Source organism: Castor canadensis, chromosome 7, assembly GCF_047511655.1.
Source record: "Castor canadensis chromosome 7, mCasCan1.hap1v2, whole genome shotgun sequence".
NCBI lineage: Eukaryota > Metazoa > Chordata > Mammalia > Rodentia > Castoridae > Castor > Castor canadensis.
Genome location: NC_133392.1, coordinates 110318757 through 110338372, shown reverse-complemented (window position 1 = coordinate 110338372; position 19616 = coordinate 110318757). Strand labels below are relative to the sequence as shown.

Here is a 19616-nt window from a genome sequence, read left to right as displayed (position 1 = left end):
TTTAAACAGAGTTACGTGATCACGTATTAGTTTAAACACATTACTACAACAGACAAGTCTGGAGGCAGGAAATACAGTACAAAGACGTTCAGTAGCTAGGCAAGTGCTGACAGAGTTGTGAACCTGAGTATTGGTGGTAAGCTTGAGAAGTTATAAAAGCAGCCTGTCTTGATGAGTGACTGAAGGTAAGCCATGAAGAGGAGTCGGAGATAACTTCAGGTTTCCAGTCTGGAAACCTGGGATACAAAGCTAGTCGGGAGGAAGGTTAATAATTTTTTTTTTTTTTTTTTTTTTTTTTTTTTAGGCATTTGAGCTTGCAAAGTCTTTTGAACAGGACAGTTGGGTGGTAACCAGGCATTTGGGTACCTACTGGTCACTCATTACCAGAAAGTCCCTGAAAGTCAAAGAAAAAGTAAACATTTTGGAGAGGCACTTGGTGTGAAGGTTTCTGTGACTTATATTCTGGGACCTGCGGAGTCCACTTCGGTGGACCGAGCAGTTGTGGTGCTGCCTTGAACACTGACTCCATTGGTCTGTCAAGGTGAGACTGTACATCGATTGGCTGAGGCAGTATCTAGAGGCCTGCACCCCGTCGCTGATTGGATGAGAGGTGGGCCCTCCCACCTTCTCTCTGCTTCACTACTGAGGCTTGTTGCTCGGCAACCGATTTGCTCTCTCCTGCGAAGGGGACCGCGCTTTACACCTGTGCAGCCGCACCCAGCTCTTGCTACGGCTGCCTTGGCTTACACCTCTCACTCCCTCTCCTCGTGCGACAACACGAGGTTTATTTGGGGAGTGTGGGCTGGCACTGCAGGGACACGCCACAGATGAGAAAGACTCCGATTTTCCTTCTGGAAGTTCTCGATTAGAGGACTCCACGGAGGAAAAGAAAGTCACTGTTACCTCCCAAACCTGGAAGCCATTTATCTTGGAAGCATTCTGGAATACTAGAAAGCAAGTAACTTTTGTCAGTCAACTAAGGGCGGGAGGGTGACTGAAAATCTTAGATGAGAGGCCCAGAGTATACCTGAGGAGTCTGGGGACACGTGACAGACCCTCTGCTGCTTCGTCATGCACAGCAGAGCTTACATCTTGCTGCAAAGAGACTTCCGGGAGCTGAAGTACAGTAACTATGAGGCAAGTACTGGGGCCATGGAGAGAGTTGTTTCATTAAGTGATGATTTTAAAGAGGCAGTTTAAATCCGTGTTTAGAAATCATTTAAGGAAACCTGATTTGCCGCCACAGTGTTATTATTTAATGAATGGATTTCATAATAATAATTGCTATGATTTCATAATAATTGCTATAATTTCATAATCGCTATGAGTTCATAGTAATGGCTAACAACACGAAGTACATTGTGCTGAGTAACTTCTTGTGAATTTAAGGCCCAAGTATCAGGGTCTATCACATAGTAAATGTCCAGTAGGTTCAGGGTTACACTCATTCATTACAATACTATAAACTAAGCATTTCATTTTACTTGCCAGAAACCTAATGCTCAGAAAGACTCAAAAAAGGCTTGACCCCAGGATTCCATTGCAGAGTTTCCAGACTCTAAACCCTTTGCTCTTAATTCTTGTCTCCTTCTACTTACCGTCTAGTACCTTTTACAGGGACAACACATAAATGCCTTCCCCCCCCCAAAAAAAATTTTTTAACACAGAGGAAGGCAACACCCTTTGTCCCAATGCTGCCAGTGAAGTTATGGGTGTTCATGGTGCCACAGGCTGATTTATGGAGAATGAAGGATGGATGAGGGGGTAAGAGGCAGTGCTTAGGAAAAGTATAGGAAGAAAGCCATCCATCGAAGGAGGCACAGAGTGCTACCAACAGTGGCACTGCCAGTTACGGCTCAGTGGTAGTATTCTGTTTTCACCCCTGTAAAAGTGTGAGGAAAAAGAAAAGCCCTCACTGGAGATGTTAGGGATCCACAAACATCCCAGATGCATGAACCTAATATTTGGTAATGTTTCTGCTCATTCTTTTTGCAGTTGTCTGGAGAGATATACAAATATAGGTCTTGTACATAAGGCAGATGCAATGTTCGTACAGACAAGCACCTAACATGCTAAATAACTCTTTGCTGAGACATGACTGTATTTAAGTGTACTCAGCATAATTGGTAAGGTTTTCTATGGCATGCATTCTTGTCTGTCCATTGGAATAATACTTCAAGTGTAAGAAAAGTTTATTTTTATATACAAGAGTCATTTGGGATGTTTTTTCTTAGTGAAAATGTTCCTACTTCATGCCTTACATCAAAATAGCTTTAAAAAGTTTTGAAAAACATGTGCTTTCCAATTATTTCCTTCTCTTTTTTGGTGGTAGTGGGATTTGAGCTCCGGGCTGCACACTTACTAAGCAAGCACTCTACCACTTGAGCCACTCCACCAGCAATTGTTTCCTTCTTTTCTAACTTGAATCTTAAATTGGCTACTGACCTACACAGACACATCCCAATCTTGACCTTCTAGTCTCAATGTGGTTCCCACGCTTACAGTTGGTTTTCAATTTACTGTTGCCTGTGTTTCCTGGAATGTACCTTAACTTCTATGCAATAAGACATAGAACACTTCCTCAGATCAACAGATAAATAAACTTATTAAGAAAAAAATTAGGCTTCTTGAAATTCAATGTGACCTGGTATCTGATTTTCAAAACTTCAATAAATAATCTTTTTGTCTATTTGGATTTTGTTTTTAAATTAAAGGGAATTAAGGCCGTTCCTGTAAGTGAAGATAAGATGAAATGGAAAGCCGAAATTAAAGGTCTACAGAACTCAATCTGGCATGGTTTGTGTTTCCAAACCTATCTGTTCTTAAAAAGTTTTATACCATTTATAGCCTGTCCTCCTTTTACATAGATATACATAATTGCTGCATTTTATAATTTACTGGTATTCTTACCTGCATAAGGTTACATTATATCAATTCCTAGAAAGTGCTAATTTTCATTATATGGCTTTTTTGTCATTTGTCAACATAAATTGAAATTCTAGGTTTCTGTTTCCCTTTATGCCAAATCTCAATGTTATTACTTTGTGTGTGTGTGTGGTGCTGAGAACCAAACCCAAGACCTCACACATGCTAAGCAAGTGCTCTACCACTGAACTGCCCCCCTGGCCCAAATGTTATTACTTTTATTTATGTAACAGTACTGGGGGTGTTTGAACTCAGGGTCTTGCACTTGCTAGGCAGGCATGCTGCTACTACTTAAGCCACGCCACCAACCCTTTGTTTCTTTGGTTATTTTTGAGATAGGATCTCACTTAATTTCTGACTGGCATGAACTGTGATGCTCTTATTTGTGCTTTCCCCTCATAGCTAGGATGATATGCACACACCACCATGCCCAGCCATTTGTTGAGATGGGCACTTGCAAACTCGTTGCCTGGGCTGACCTAGAACCTTGATCCATCTGATCTCTGCCTCCCAAGTAGCTGAGATTATAGGCATGAAACTCTGCATCCAGCTTGTTATTACATTTTTAAGAACCAAACTAGTGAAGCATATCAATTGAGGATATCTTCTAATATAATAGTCTCCCATGAGATGAGAAAATACCTATCAAAATTCTTACTGACTTCAAAATCCTACAGTTATGTCTCATTTTCCCCTCTATAGCTTCCCCCCAAAATTGCCAGATGCCAAGTTTTCAAGAAAACTGGACCACTATAAACTTTAATGACCATGTGTTATTTTGGTCATTGATTAAGAAGACAGATTCATTGTGAATAGAGGAGATGTAGCTGACAAATACAAGAAAATAGAATAAGTTCTCCTACAGATTTTGAAAAGAATGCTGAAGAGGGAGGAGTAGTTAGTTATGACTGCAGGCCTTGGGAAGGGATTTCCAAGGAAGTGACACTTGAGTTGAATCCTGAAGAACATGCAAGAGTTTGCAGGTTCAAGAGAAGGAAATCATATTCACCAATAAGAAAGGGTGCAGACAGAAATAACAAAGTTTTATTACTGAGTCCATCTGGGGGAGGTATGAGAGGTGGGGGAGAGAAAGAAAAAATTAGAGATGAAAAATATCGAAACAACCCATATACATATGAATATAATAGAATGCACTATGCAGTAAGCTGTTGAATATTAGGGAAGCATGGGGAGAGAGAATGAGTAAGTAACAGAGGGGAGGGGCTAATTTGATAAAAGTACAATATATACAGATCTGAAGTACCAAGGCAAACCCTCCCTGAACTATCAGTATACACTTAACTTTTTTTTAAATGAAGGACAAGAGGGAAAAATTAATCTTTTTCACGGGAGGGTACCAGTGGGAGGAGGTGGGCACAAGGAAACAAGAAATGTGTGTGAATATGGTGGATGTATTTTGTATCCATATGTGAAAATAGAAAAATGAAACCTGTTGAAATTGTTCTAAGACATGAGGGAGAGGAAGAGGGGGAACAATGGAGGGTGTAAATCCAACTAAGATATATTTTAAACACATATGTAAATATCACAATGTATCCCCTTGTACAACTATTATATGCTAATAAAATCATTTTTTAAAGTAGGGTGCAGCAGGTTCTGGGAAGAGTAAGTTCAGTCAATACGAGATATACAGCAGGAGGAGGCGCTTTTGGGGGATGGGGTAGTGGATGCAAAGAACTGGGAGGAAAGGGGTTGAAAACTAGTGTAAATAGGTTGTAAAGAATCTGTTCTACAATCCAGGGGTGGAGTCTATGCCCTATGAAGTAATTTACTTAAGAAAACCATGGGGAGGTTTAACTATAACGAAAATTCCAACATTAATCAGATTCGAGCTAATCAACAGAACATGGCACCTTAGTAAAACTGTTTATTTCTGTATCATAGGATCGGTTTTACAACTGACAATAAATTTTACACCAGAGTACAACCGTGTCCCTCCAGTTGTGAAATTTACAGTAGTTCCTTTTCATCCAAATGGTAAGAACTAAAATAAGTAAGATTTTTGTCATTGTGACTTCTTCTCTATAATCATTGTTCATTTTATTAGTATTTAATAATCGTATTTCTTTTTAACAACTCGATTATGATTTTGAAAATAAGCATGCTCATTGAGGAAAATATGAAATGACAGAAAAAGTTGATAATCACCTTGAAGCCTAATGCAAAGAGATACTGCTTTCAACATTTTGCCAACATTATTTTTTCTATGTATATTTTTCTGCATAGTTAAGGTATTATATATAAAGTTTTGCATCTAGTTTTTTAATTTAAAATTACATGAGTCTTTTCCTGAATTATTAAACATTCTTTGAAAAAATCATTTAAAATGACTCAGTACTACACTTAGTTATTCCTGTATTGTTCAATATTTTAGCTGGATCTAATTTTTCATTATTATAAAAGTGACACACTGGACAATTAACACTGTAGAAAAAAGTAAGTTAGATTGTTGCACCAAGTTACTCACAAAGTGATTTCCTGAAGGATCAAAAATAAAAAAAAATTAAATGTCAAGAAACAAGGCAATCTAATATAATTTTATTTACTTGGTAAGGAAGACCTTTCTAAGTACAATAAAACCCAGAAACTGTTGGAAAAGCACAACGTCTTAAACTACATAAACTTTTAAAACCCTCTGTAGTCAAGGGCATTGTAAGCAAAATAATAAAATGAAATTGGCTTTTGCAAGCTGAGGGAAAATATTTACAGTGCATATGACAGAATATCTATACCATATAAAGAGCCAGTAAGAAAAAGAAACAAAGTAATAGAAAAAATGGACAAAGTCTACAAATAAACACTGGATAGAAGAAACATAAGAAAAATAAACATTAAAAACATGTTCAATCTCATTAGCAAGAAAATCGATGCAAATTAAAACAAAAATATTGTGGTTTGTCACTTCTGTTTACAAAATAAAAGAACAGTTAAAAGAATATAACATTCAGTGTTTGTAGGGGCGGGCAGACATTATTCCTCTGACATAATAACGAGCTTTGGAGGAAGCCATTTGACAGTTTCTTTTCAGACATAAAAATGCATGTACCCCTAAGTCCCTAAAATGCCATGTTTATAAATTAATCTATAAATATTCTAGCACAAGTACATGTTATATTGAAGTAGCAATGTTGGAAATAGGGAAAATGGAAATACAGTTGTCTTTCAGTGGTCATGGGAAGCTGGTTCCAGGACCCCCTTTGGATACCAGAATCCAAAGATGCTCAAGTTTCTTACATACAGTGATGTGGCATTTGCATATTCCCTCTGCACATTCTCCCGAATACTTTAAATCATCTTTAGATTACTTATAATACTTAGTACAATACAAATGCTGTGTAAATAGTTGATACACTATTATTTATGGAATAATGACAAGTGTGTACAATTCAGTACAGATGCAATTTTTTTTCTGAATTCAACCACAGTTGATCATATCCACACATGAGGAACCCACGATGTGGAGGACTACTGTGTTCTCACTGTTCACCAGTATAGGAATTTTTGGGTAAAATATCCCACATGATACCTATTGCTTTTAAATAGAATAAGGAAAATCTGTGACAGCTATACTTTCTGGTCATTGCTATATCCCTTGGATCTTCATTGCTTGACACATACTTGGTGCGCAAATTTCTTTTGGATAAATATTTATGTCTGGAGGCATGTTGACAATTTATTGTCAAATGAAAAAACACTTTGGATAACAAAATGTAATAAGCACATGAGTGCACATGGATATGTGTACAGACCAACTGGTACCAACTCTGATGAGGGGAACTGGTAGGCTGGAGGACATTCGTGTTTCCTTTTATGTTCTTTTCCATACTTTTTACCCAAGTACATTATCACTTTTGTAATTAAAACTTATTGTTGAAATTTATAACACAAAATTACAGCCTGGACACCTATATAATCAGCTAAAACAACATAGTGAGTACTGGCACAGTATTTCTCATTAGAGAGAAGAGAAGAAGAGTAGAGGTAGTATTTTTCCTGGTATATCACTTTAATGTTTATAAGTTTTAAATAATTTTGTTATATATATGTCAAAATAAATATGTTTGATGGTTTTAAATAATAATTTTATTATATCCAATGTCTATATGTTATTTTAATACAGTAGACCCATCTTCTGGTCAACCCTGCATAGACTTTTTGGATGACCCTGATAAGTGGAATAAAAGGTATACATTAGGCAGCATCTTACTTGCCTTACAGGTAAGAATAGATTTCCTGTAACTGTGTGTATGTGTCTGAGAGAGAGAGATTTGAGACAGGGTCTCAGTATACAGCCCAGGCTGGCCTCAAACTTTGAATCTCTTATCTCTACCTGCTAGGATTACAAAGGTGTTTGCCACCATGCTCAGCTTAATGTTTTAATACTTTTTTTTTTTTTGGTGGTGGTACTGGGGTTTGAACTCAGAGCTTCACTCTTGCTGGGCAGGTACTCTACCACTTAAGTCATGCCTCCAGTCCTTTTTCCTCTGATTATTTTTTAGACAGGGTCTCACTTTTTACCCAGGTCAGCCTGGGCCGTAATTAATTAATGCATGTAAAGTACTTAGAACTGTGCCTGGTCCAAGAAAAGAACTCAACAGTTGATAGATAATAACATGATTGTCTTTATTGTTAACCAGTAATGCACAGTGACCACAAAGCATTGTCAAGTGTACCATGAAAAGCCAGTAGATAACAGTTGTTTGTATTTTATCCTTCAGATATATTAATGAAGCAAATATGCCCCTATCACAGAAAATTTTAAGATAGTATAAAGAAAAAGAAAATCACTGATAATCATGAAAAACCCTAACCTACCGTTATTTGTATTTCCTTCTGATTTTTCTACTGAATTTCTATTTAAAATCTTCCAGTGGTTCCCACATTCTTTTGAAGGTTTAGTGCAAATTCTATTGCATGGCAACTTCTCACACCTGGGCCTCAGCCTCTCCCTAACACACCTTGTAATCCTGTCTCCCCTCAGAACTTTGTGTTTTTCTGTATTCACATTGCTCAGTTTAATTCAGGTGAAAAAGCACTCATGGCATCATTTATAGTCAACTCTAACATTACATACTCAATCAAGTCTTGGACCTTAAATAACTCTCAGTCCAGTTCCCCATCAGTCACTGACTCATCTTGTCCTTCCCTCCTCCTTGGCCTATCCAGCAAGCAGCTGTTCATGATGTAAGTGTAAGGTCAAACAAGCTTGTCTGTGGGATGCCTTTCCTGATTCTTTTTTCTTGGGTAAAATTGGTGCCTCTGGTTGTGGGGGAGCTTCCTGTGCCTCACACAGATCTGTAAGCGGTTTTCTATTGAGCACTGCAACACTGCAGAGCCCATACCGTTTCCTTATCTGCTTCCTCCTATTGGACGACAAGCTCCTAGAGATCATGGAGCAGGCCTGATGTATCTTTGGTTCTGCCCAGGGACAATGCGAGCATTTGGTAGCTACTAAACAAAATGAAGGAAGGAAGGAATAACCTCAATTTTACTTCATTGCAATTATGGTATGTATGTTTGTGTGTGTCTAAATTGCATAACCTGTTCCTGTTTCACATACTTTTTTTTTTTTTTTTTTTGCGGTACTGGGGCTTGAACTCAGGGTCTACACCTTGAGCCACTCCACCAGCCCTTTTTTGTGATGGGTTTTTCGAGAGAGGGTCTTACGAACTATTTGCCACAATCGCCCTGATCTCTGCCTCCTGAGTAGGTAGGCATCCGACTCACTGATCATTTTATCTCAAGTAATTTCCATTTGACTACAATCAGCACTTTAATTGCTATTCAGTAGTTCTTTGGAGGTCAGTGCTCCCTAATAGAACTTTCCACAGTGAGGGAAATGTCCAATACCACGCTGTCCAATATGGTAGCTACCAGTCACATCTGACTCCCTTCCCAGCACTTGAAATGTGCCTATTATGATGAAGGAGCTGAGAGTTTGACGTTGTATCATTTTAAGTAAGGTAAATTTAAATCACCACTTGTAACTAGTGACAACTGTAGTGGATAATGAAACTATAGACTATAATTACTGACTGCTTCCTTTTGAATAACAAATGAGACACATTCCTGTTACATGCAATTCTATTACATTCTCTTCAAGAGGATGGTACATGAAGTGTTGTTTAGAATATTTTGAAGTTGATAAATACTAATCAGCTCCACCTAAAATTTTCACAATCTTAATTTCTTTGAAAACTTGTATTTCTATATGTAGTGCAAAGGTACCTATTAACACACATCCCAGAAAGAATTCCAAATCCATGACTGGAATTAATTGGCCGTTATAAAATGTATCTAATAGTACAGTTGTTTCCTGAAGTTTTAAATGTTTCTGTTTATTCCCTGGAGAGCTTTTTGTTTATTTTATACCCGCATGGCTAATTTAAAAGTTGAACCTCTTTTTCACTGTGTTAGCAGGGTTATCTGATTGATACATTTTAATATCTACTACCTATCCTAGTTCTTAAAAGTCATTAAATCCATGTAAAAGCTTGTGTCTACATTACATGAATAGGTCTTAGGCCCAGTGACAAATGAGACTGCTGAATAAACTACCAGATGTTCCTCTCTGAGTAAGGTTCTCTCTCTGTCAAACACTCACAGCTTGTCCTTGGAAGAAGTTTCATCTGCTTCCCACCTAGTTTGAAGGTATACTACAATCACAATGAGTCCCTATTTAAGCAATTATAATATTCTTGGAAATAAATCCCAAGTGTGTTTTCCAAACCAGGAAATTCAAATACCAGAAAAAATTCTTTTTGCCTTCAAAATGTTAGCTGTGAGAGGATTACTTTCATGAGTGAAAGCTTGCTATAATTTCCATAACTTTTTGTTGTTTTGCTTTGTTTTGAAGGACAACATGTGTTGCCCATCTTCTATGTTCTGTGTAACTCAGGCTGGTCTCAAACTCACAGTCCTTCTACCTTGGCCTCCCCAAGTGCTGGAATTATAGGTGTGCATCACCACACCTGGAGTTTTCTATCATTTTTAGGTCACAAGTATCTACTTGACTGCATCTACATGTAGTTACTATAGTAGTAAAACATAGAGTAGTTACACTTTTGATCATACTATAGTAGTAAAACATAGGGTAGTTACACTTTTGATCATATTTTATTGTATAGTTTTGCATGTCATAAAATACAATGTTTAAAACAATGAATTATTGAATAAATATTTGCAGTTTGGGATAAGATAATTTTGAGATGACAGATAAACAAATCATGGTATACTAGAACAATTTTTTTTTATTGTTGCACTAGAGGTACATTGTGACATTTACAGAAGTTCTTATAATATATCATAGTTGAATTCACTCATCTATCATTCTCCTTTTACCCCTCCCCTGTTCCTGGAATAATTTCAGCAGGTCTCATTTTTCCATTTTCATACATGAGTACACAATATTTCCACCATATTTACCCTCCTATATCATTTCCTTATATCCTCCCACCACACTGGTACCAATCCTCCAGACAGGATCTGTTTTGCCCTTCTGTTCTCTGTTATTATATTAAAAAGATATTTTTGTTTGTATTAGATAGCTATACAAGTGTTTCATTGTGACATTTCCATGTATATATGTGCTATAACCTGAACTGGTTCACCCCTCTATTTTTCTCCTTCACCTTAGTGCCCTTCTTGTGATTTCAACAGGTTTAAAAATTCTGTATTCATTCTTGTATAGGAAGTACATCTCCCATATTCACCTTCTTATCTTCTTTCTTTTACCCTCCCTCTCTCATATGTGACCTCCCCTTAGCATGACCTGTTTTTTATAATATTGGCTCTATATGAGAGAAAAACATGCAGCCTTTGTCTTTCTGAACCTGGCTAACTTCACTTAAGATGATGTTCTCCAGTTCCATCCATTTACCTGAACACAACAAATGTCATCCTTCTTTATAGCTGAATTCAATTCCATCGTGTATAAATACCACATTTTCTTGATCCATTCGTCAGTAGTGGGGCATCTTGGCTGTTTCCATAGCTTGGCTATTGTGAATAGTGCTGCAATAAACATGGGTGTGCAGGTGCCTTTATTGTGACCTAACATTCCTTCAGGTATATCCCTAGGAGTAGTATTGCTGGATCATATGGCAACTCTATTTTTAGTTTTTTGAGGCGCCTCCATACTTTCATAGTGGTTGTATTTCTTCATGTGTTTTTTGGCTATTTGGACATCTTCCTTTGAAAAAACTCTATTCAGTTCATTTGCCCATTTCTTCATTGGGTCATTGATTTAGGGGGAGCTTAGTTTTTTGAGCTCCCTGTATATTCTGGTTATTAATCCCCCAGATGTATAGCTGGCAAAATTTTTTTCTCTTCCTGTGGTCTGCCTCTTCAATCTGGTGACCATTATTTTGTTGCTCAGAAGCTTTTTAATTTCATGTAGTCCCAGTTGTTAATCCTTTCTCTTAATTGCTGAATCATTTGAGTTCTATTTAAGAAGTTATTGCCTATGCTTATTAATTCCAGTGTACTCCTTAGCAGAACAATTTTTGGTTACCACTGGTCACCTGTTTGGTCCAGGTGCACTGATAGTGAAGTAGGAAGAACTTAAAGAGATCCCCCAAGATTCCCTTCCTCTAGTTATTCAAGCAAACACTAAGCTATGTACTACTGTATAAGAATTTATGGATGTAATTATGGCTATTAATCAGCTAACCTATAAATAAGAAGGTTATTGTTGATTGTGCAAAATAATAATGAGCACTCAAGAGGAAGGCAGAAGAGCCAGAAAAACCAGTGAAAGGAGAAGAAGGGATATAGCAGAAGGGGAAGCCAGAGATATTCCAAGCACAAGAAAGTTTGTCACACCATGGGAGCTCTGAGACCCTGACAGTCAAGTATGAGAACTGCAGACAGGTCTGTAGCTGCTGAGGGCTGTCTTTACCTAATAGCCAGCAAAGAAATGGGGACCTCAGTCTTGCAATTTCAGGAAACTAACTTCATCCAACCCCCTGCATGACCTTGGAAGCAGATTCTTCCCAGAGTTTTCTAATAAAAGTCTAGTCAGCTGATACCTTGATTTCAGTCTTATTAAATCTGGGAAAGAAAAACTGGTTCAACCATCCTGGATTTTCTGCCTACAGAAATGTGAGATATTTATATTGTTTAAATTTGTGTTAGTTAACAGCAGTAATGGAACAGTACTACAGATACTAAACTAATCATTCAATGATACTGAATCATGTGAGAGCCTCAGTATATGTGGTTTTTTATTGGTGATCTAATGTGGTCTCATGTTAATATGTAGTCTTATTTCTTACCCTATGTAAAGGAAATGTTTCAATGTTCCCCAGTGTTCCTTTTACATAAAAATCCAATTTAAATTTATATGATAGGAACAAATGTTATAAGGAAGAACTTTTGCTTTGATCCTAGTATTTGGTTCATGAGTATATGGTATAAAAACAAGATAGATCAAGAGTTTCTTGAAAGTAAAAACTGTATCTCCTGTTACCTTTATGTCTATCTTCAGATCTAGGAATTCCTTCAGTAGGAATTTAGCAAACACTTGTTGAGAGTTGTATATATTGATTTGTACTGTCAGGCTAAGAAAAAGTTGGTTTTAAAAACGTGTGTATGCACATGCACAGGAAATCAATGTGAGTCAACTCCCTGTATAGCTATCCTTATCTCAACTAGCAAAAACCCTTGGTCCTTGGTCCTTCCTATTATTGCTTATACTCTCTCTACAACAAAATTAGAGATAAGGGCAAAATAGTTTCTGCCAGGTATCGAGGGGGTGAGGGAGAGGGGGGTAAGGGAAGGAGTGGGGGAGGAGGGGAGAAATGACCCAAACATTGTATGCACATAAAAAGAAATTAAAAAATTAAAAAAAAATAAAATAAAAACGTGTGTATGTTGCATATGTTTTCTTTTAGGTTATGCTTTCTAACCCAATGCTTGAAAATCCAGTGAATTTGAAAGCTGCCCAGATGCTGGTCAAAGATGAATCTAAGTACAAAAGAATAATTGAAGCACTTTTCCTGCCATCAAAATGTAAGAAGTACCTACTTGTTCTTATTTGGCAATTAGCATTTATACATTAAGCATTTACAGCAAATAAGATCTAGCACATAATTGTTATATCAGGAAATATTTGAGAATTTTCTGTATCCATTTCCAGTAATGACTATAACTGTCATACCAAACAGTGTGGTCCTTTATTAAAAAATCATCAAAGGTTTTAAGCTTAGCAAAGATCTTTACACGTCATGGTCACGTGAATGGAGGGTGCCAATGGAAACTCATCCACCCATCACAATGTGACATCAAATTTTGAGTCTTACATTCTGTAATGAATATTTCCCAGACGTTACCTACAGTGCCCTGAATGTTACTGATCTGGGCCAGCTTTCTTCTCTGACTAACAATGTATTCAGCAGTTTCTTTTGGAAAGTTCTCTCCCTGTGTGTTCCTTCTAATGGTCCCTGTGGAAATGACACCCAAAACTCTCCAACTTCTGCTTTTCCCAATGTCCTTGGTATCCAACCAATAGCTTTCTTATGACTCTTTTTCCCTTTTATTATTATTGTTATATATTAATTGTACAAAGTGGATTCATTGTGATAGTTCCATACACAATGAAATTCTCCCCCTCTATTTCTCTTTCAGATCACCCTTTTTAAAACAATTTTTAACAGGTTTCATTATTATATTTTCATACATGTGTAGGAAGTATTTTGATTACATTCATCTCCCTTTTACCTCCCTCCTTCTGACTCTTAACTCCACTGTCTCCATTGCTCCTTCTCCCTTTCTCTAGTTAATTGGGCCCAGAGGGGTTTGCCACAGGTGAGAGCTGGGTCATAGTTCTTTCCTTTGTGTTCTGCCAGTCCTAGAAGCACACAGCAATCTTGCATAGTAACTGACATCATTACCTCTGCAACCAGCAAGACTTGATCTCTTCTGGTGCTTTTTCTCTCAGATTTCTATTGTCTCTTTTGCCAGTCCCCTTCTAGGACTCATCCTTCCAGTCTATTAGCTGGGTCTGTATGATCATGGCCAAGTTCAATTGCTTTTCCTTTACAGGCTTTTGGGTCTGATGTAAATCAAACAGTATTGACTAAACATCTTATAGGATCTCCAAATATGCTTTTTTCAGAATTCCTGAAACAATCCCCAACATTTTTAAGACTGATTTGTACAGAGAGAAGCAGTACCACTTCAATCTGACTGCATTTCTGTACCTACCAGTATTCTGTGACATTCACTGCTGTGTCCTCTGGAGAACAGTACTGTCTTCCTGTGAATATTTGTGGACTGAATGAGGAATGATACATATCACTTAACCTTTCACTGAGGCTACAATATTACCATTAAAAAGAAATATTCCATGTTGCGATGTTTTTTCCATGTGGTGGTGAGAGGCAGTTTTTAAAATTAGTTTTAAAGAATTCTCTGCAGTAAATGATTCTGTACAATAGTCTCTTGCCCTGTAGAGAGAAAGGGAAGAAGAAACCTAAAGTCAGAGCCAGGCATAGTGGTACAAAACTGTAATTCTAGCACTCAGGAAGCTAAGGCAAGGAGGATCACAAGTTGGAGGCCAGACTAGGGCTACATAGCAAGACCCTGTCTCAAAAGAAAATGGAAATGAAACCTGAAGTCAGTCTTTTCTTTTGTCCTCCACAGGTAGACATCACCCTTCACTCCTTTCGGTTCTCCAGCTTTGCCAGTGCACCTTACAGAAAAGCCACCCAAATTACCAAACCACTCAGTACACAAGTGACAAGCCAGATAGTACTTTTGCAGTTTTCTCTGTGTTATTTTTCATGTATTGATGAGATATATGCAAATCCAAGGTCTCAGCCTGCTTGCCATCTCAGCTGGACTGGGAGCTAGAACCTGGGGCACCAGTAAGGGAATGATTTTCCATAGCTTGGTGGGGAGGAGTGCCCTGTTGTAGCAGAGATAGATGCTATGTGTAAGGAATGACAAAGTGGCAGGAAACATGTTCACTCTAAATTAGGTGGCTGTTCTTCTATTTGGATTTGTGTGAAAAACTGCACCCAGTAAGAATCAATTACCTGCAGACACTCAGGGAAAAAGGTGTCTTCTAGAATATTGCAAGAATCTGCTCTTATAAAATATTAAGAGATCCAGGGAATGTATAGGAAGAATTGTTACATTTTTTAGACAACACAAAATTAGAACCGATAATTATGAGAAACATGAGGCATTAATTATAGGCTAGAACTGTATTTTCAGCGTCCAGTGTAGTATCTGACAGGTGATATTGAATAAAAAATTGTAGAATGAGTGAAGAAAAACCCATAAAATTAGATTCAGATCTTACTTCACAGTTTCCTTACTACTTTCAATACTGATCCCCACAGCCTCTTCCTCAGTGGGAATCCAAGGATGAGGGATTAGCCAAAGGCCACTGGAACAGCTGCAGAGCTAGGGCTTCAACCTGGGCTTTTCCATTTCCCCTCTGCCTCCAAGTTTAAGAGGATGGATGTACTCACTCATTTAATGTCAAAGAATTAAAATTTGCAAGTACAGAATGGAAGGCCAACTTGATAGCAGAACTTAATTCTATGAAAAGGTTCTTGTGAAGATACTTGGTTAATGTAAACCAACAATAGAAAGTACCCTTCTACAAAGCACATGTCACATAATAATTTTACCCTACTGTGGTTTGATGGGCCCTCATCTGTAATATGCTCAATTTGGAACATCACATTTCCTATGGCTGAAGAAACTGTATGTGTTTAGCCAATGGAAGAAAAGATCAAAGGCAGTGGTAAATGCTGTTTTCAAGTATTTGAAGAGATTTCCCACAGAAAATAGAGATTTCTTCTGTGTGGCTCCAGAAAACTAAAGTAGGATGAACACTGAAGCTAGAAGTCAGTCATACCTTCCAAAGACCTTCTAGATTATAACCACTGATGTCCATAATTCGCAGACTTGGCTCTGCCCTACATCAGAACATATGTTAAGCACACTGTGCATTTTCCCCCATAATCAACTGTCTGGAATAAATTTTTTATTCTAAACTGAAACTTGGTATTTGATATATAGACATGCAAATGCCTCTTATTCCCTAATGCCTCCCCAGTATCTGTGTGACTGCCTAGTCTGCAGGGCTAGCTGTGTGACTGCAGGGCCTGTCTCCCTTACTAACAGTATTCACATACCCCAGGCTGTGGGGCACCATCTTGGTAGGATTGTTTTTAGTACTCCCTTTCACTTGCAGTGTGCCAGTTTGGACAATAAATTATATAGTCAGTTGGATGCCTAACCTTTCCTATATGCAAATGCTACCATCATTGCAGCATCCTTAATGGTAAAGTCCATTCAGTCCCAGCCAGCAGATATAAAGAGGACTTCTCCAGTAATTCAAGTTGTTTAAAATAATGCTCAAGACCAGATTGACAGGTAGTAAACTCCCATCTTAAAGGTATTCTTTTATAACTAGTGTTTCCTTAGAGTTAAGTGACCATTTTTCAGGGATGATGTCAGAGAGCTTCTTGCCTGGTGTCAGGAGTTGGACAAGGGGACCTTTCAAGTACCTTCCAACTCACTCTTCAGGAAGAAAGATCTGGAAGGAGCCCATGCATAGTCACCATTAGCCTTCTAGATCCTGAGTGCTGGTACTTTCTAATTTGTTACAAAGGGATTTCATATGCACTTTATGTCTTTTGCTGTTTTTTTTTAATTTGTGAATTGTAATTTCTATGTACATATGATCAAATGTTTACCTTCTGTCTACCATGATTGTTTGGGTGCTTAAAAAGTAAGGTTCATATAATTTTCAAAAAAATCTTTGGTTGAAGATTTATACAGTTGTATAAAAAAGGGTAAAGCTGAGTAGTGGTTGCTAATACTGAGGTAATTATTTTTTTTCTACAGGAAATATACCTGTAGCTTTTGATAAATAAAGGAAAATCATCTTAATAAATTTCAAGTGCTATCTAAATAAACTATAATACAATTAACTGGCAGATTAAGTCAGTACCAAAATAAAGGAAATTATAAAATCATTAAGCACTAACTTGTACTGTAAAAACTCCCAATAATTGTGCAAATATATTCTGTTCTGCCACAAAACAGAATGTTGTGATAAGCATTTGGTTCTCCAGCTCAAGCTCTGTTCACCACTATTTTTATTTTAATCCTTATAACAACAGAGCAATCTTTTTTTTATTTTATTATTCATATGTGCATACAAGGCTTGGGTCATTTCTCCCTCCTGCCCCCACCCCCTCCCTTACCACCCACTCTGCCCCCTCCCTCTCCCCCTCACCCCCTCAATACCCAGCAGAAACTATTTTGCCCTTATTTCTAATTTTGTTGTAGAGAGAGTATAAGCAATAATAGGAAGGAACAAGGGTTTTTGCTGGTTGAGATAAGGATAGCTATACAGGGAGTTGACTCACATTAATTTCCTGTGTGTGTGTGTTACCTTCTAGGTTAATTCTTTTTGATCTAACCTTTTCTCTAGTTCCTGTTCCCCTTTTCCTATTGGCCTCAGTTGCTTTTAAGGTATCTGCTTTAGTTTCTCTGCGTTAAGGGCAACAAATGCTAGCTAATTTTTTAGGTGTCTTACCTATCCTCACCCCTCCCTTGTGTGCTCTCGCTTTTATCATGTGCTCAAAGTCCAATCCCATTGTTGTGTTTGCCCTTGATCTAATGTCCACATATGAGGGAGAACATATGATTTTTGGTCTTTTGGGCCAGGCTAACCTCACTCAGAATGATGTTCTCCAATTCCATCCATTTACCAGCGAATGATAACATTTCATTCTTCTTCATGGCTGCATAAAATTCCATTGTGTATAAATACCACATTTTCTTGATCCATTCATCAGTGGTGGGGCATCTTGGCTGTTTCCATAACTTGGCTATTGTGAATAGTGCTGCAATAAACATGGGTGTGCAGGTGCCTCTGGAGTAACCTGTGTCACAGTCTTTTGGGTATATCCCCAAGAGTGGTACTGCTGGATCAAATGGTAGATCAATGTTTAGCTTTTTAAGTAGCCTCCAAATCTTTTTCCAGAGTGGTTGTACTAGTTTACATTCCCACCAGCAGTGTAAGAGGGTTCCTTTTTCCCTGCATCCTTGCCAACACCTGTTGTTGTTGGTGTTGCTAATGATGGCTATTCTAACAGGGGTGAGGTGGAATCTTAGTGTGATTTTAATTTGCAGATGGTGAGCATTTTTTCATGTGTTTTTTGGCCATTTGAATTTCTTCTTTTGAGAAAGTTCTGTTTAGTTCACTTGCCCGTTTCTTTATTGATTCATTAGTTTTGGGAGAATTTAGTTTTTTAAGTTCCCTATATATTCTGGTTATCAGTCCTTTGTCTGATGTGTAGCTGGCAAATATTTTCTCCCACTCTGTGGGTGTTCTCTTCAGTTTAGAGACCATTTCTTTTGATGAACAGAAGCTTTTTAGTTTTATGAGGTCCCATTTATCTATGCTATCTCTTAGTTGCTGTGCTGCTGGGGTTTCGTTGAGAAAGTTCTTACCTATACCTACTAACTCCAGAGTATTTCCTACTCTTTCCTGTATCAACTTTAGAGTTTGTGGTCTGATATTAAGATCCTTGATCCATTTTGAGTTAATATTGGTATAGGGTGATATACATGGATCTAGTTTCAGTTTTTTGCAGACTGCTAACCAGTTTCCCAGCAGTTTTTGTTGAAGAGGCTGCTATTTCTCCATCGTATATTTTTAGCTCCTTTGTCAAAGACAAGTTGGTTATAGTTGTGTGGTTTCCTATCTGGGTCCTCTATTCTGTTCCACTGGTCTTCATGTCTGTTTTTGTGCCAGTACCATGCTGTTTTTATTGTTACTGCTTTGTAATATAGTTTGAAGTCATGTATCGTGATACCTCCAGCATTGTTCTTTTGACTGAGTATAGCCTTGGCTATTCGTGGCCTCTTGTGTTTCCATATAAATTTCACGGTAGATTTTTTCAATCTCTTTAATGAATGTCATTGGAATTTTGATGGGAATTGCATTGAGCATGTAGATTACTTTTGGGAGTATAGACATTTTTACTATGTTGATTCTACCAATCCATGAGCATGGGAGATCTCTCCACTTTCCATAGTCTTCCTCAATCTCTTTCTTCAGAAGTGTATAGTTTTCCTTGTAGAGGTCTTTCACATCTTTTGTTAGGTTTACACCTAGGTATTTGATTTTTTTTGAGGCTATTGTAAATGGAATTGTTTTCATACATTCTTTTTCAGTTTGCTCATTGTTAGTGTATAGAAATGCTAATGACTTTTCTATGTTAATTTTATATCCTGCTACCTTGCTATAGCTATTGATGATGTCTAGAAGCTTCTGAGTAGAGTTTTTTGAGTCTTTAAGGTATAGGATCATGTCGTCTGCAAATAGGTATATTTTGACAGTTTCTTTACCTATTTGTATTCCTTTTATTCCTTCTTCTTGCCTAATTGCTCTGGCTAGGAATTCCAGTACTAACAACAGAGCAATCTTAAAGAAAATTGTCTCTACAAATGAAGCAAATGATGTCTCACAAGATTTAAGGTCTCCATTTTTTTTCTTTTTTAGAATGAGCACTTTTTTGGGGTTAAGTGTATGTATACTCTTTCTCTGGAAAACATTTTCTGAATGTCAAGAGAAAAAGAAATTTAGTCCAGCAGCTTTGCTCTCTTGATAAAAACAAGAGTCTTAGCATTATCAT

The 19616-nt window shown here is 37.5% G+C and overlaps 1 protein-coding gene across 1 annotated transcript in view; it reads left to right on the top strand.

Annotated features, from left to right (window-relative positions):
- Positions 1-264: 264 nt before the first annotated feature.
- Ube2u (ubiquitin conjugating enzyme E2 U) overlaps positions 265-19616 on the top strand; it is a 53385-nt gene continuing 34033 nt past the window's right edge. Inside the window, exons 1-5 of the mRNA XM_074079884.1 lie at positions 265-1137; positions 2715-2796; positions 4831-4923; positions 7067-7164; positions 12840-12957. Coding sequence (XP_073935985.1) covers positions 1072-1137; positions 2715-2796; positions 4831-4923; positions 7067-7164; positions 12840-12957 — 457 coding nt within the window. The 5' untranslated portion in view covers positions 265-1071. The remainder of the gene's footprint in view (positions 1138-2714; positions 2797-4830; positions 4924-7066; positions 7165-12839; positions 12958-19616) is intronic.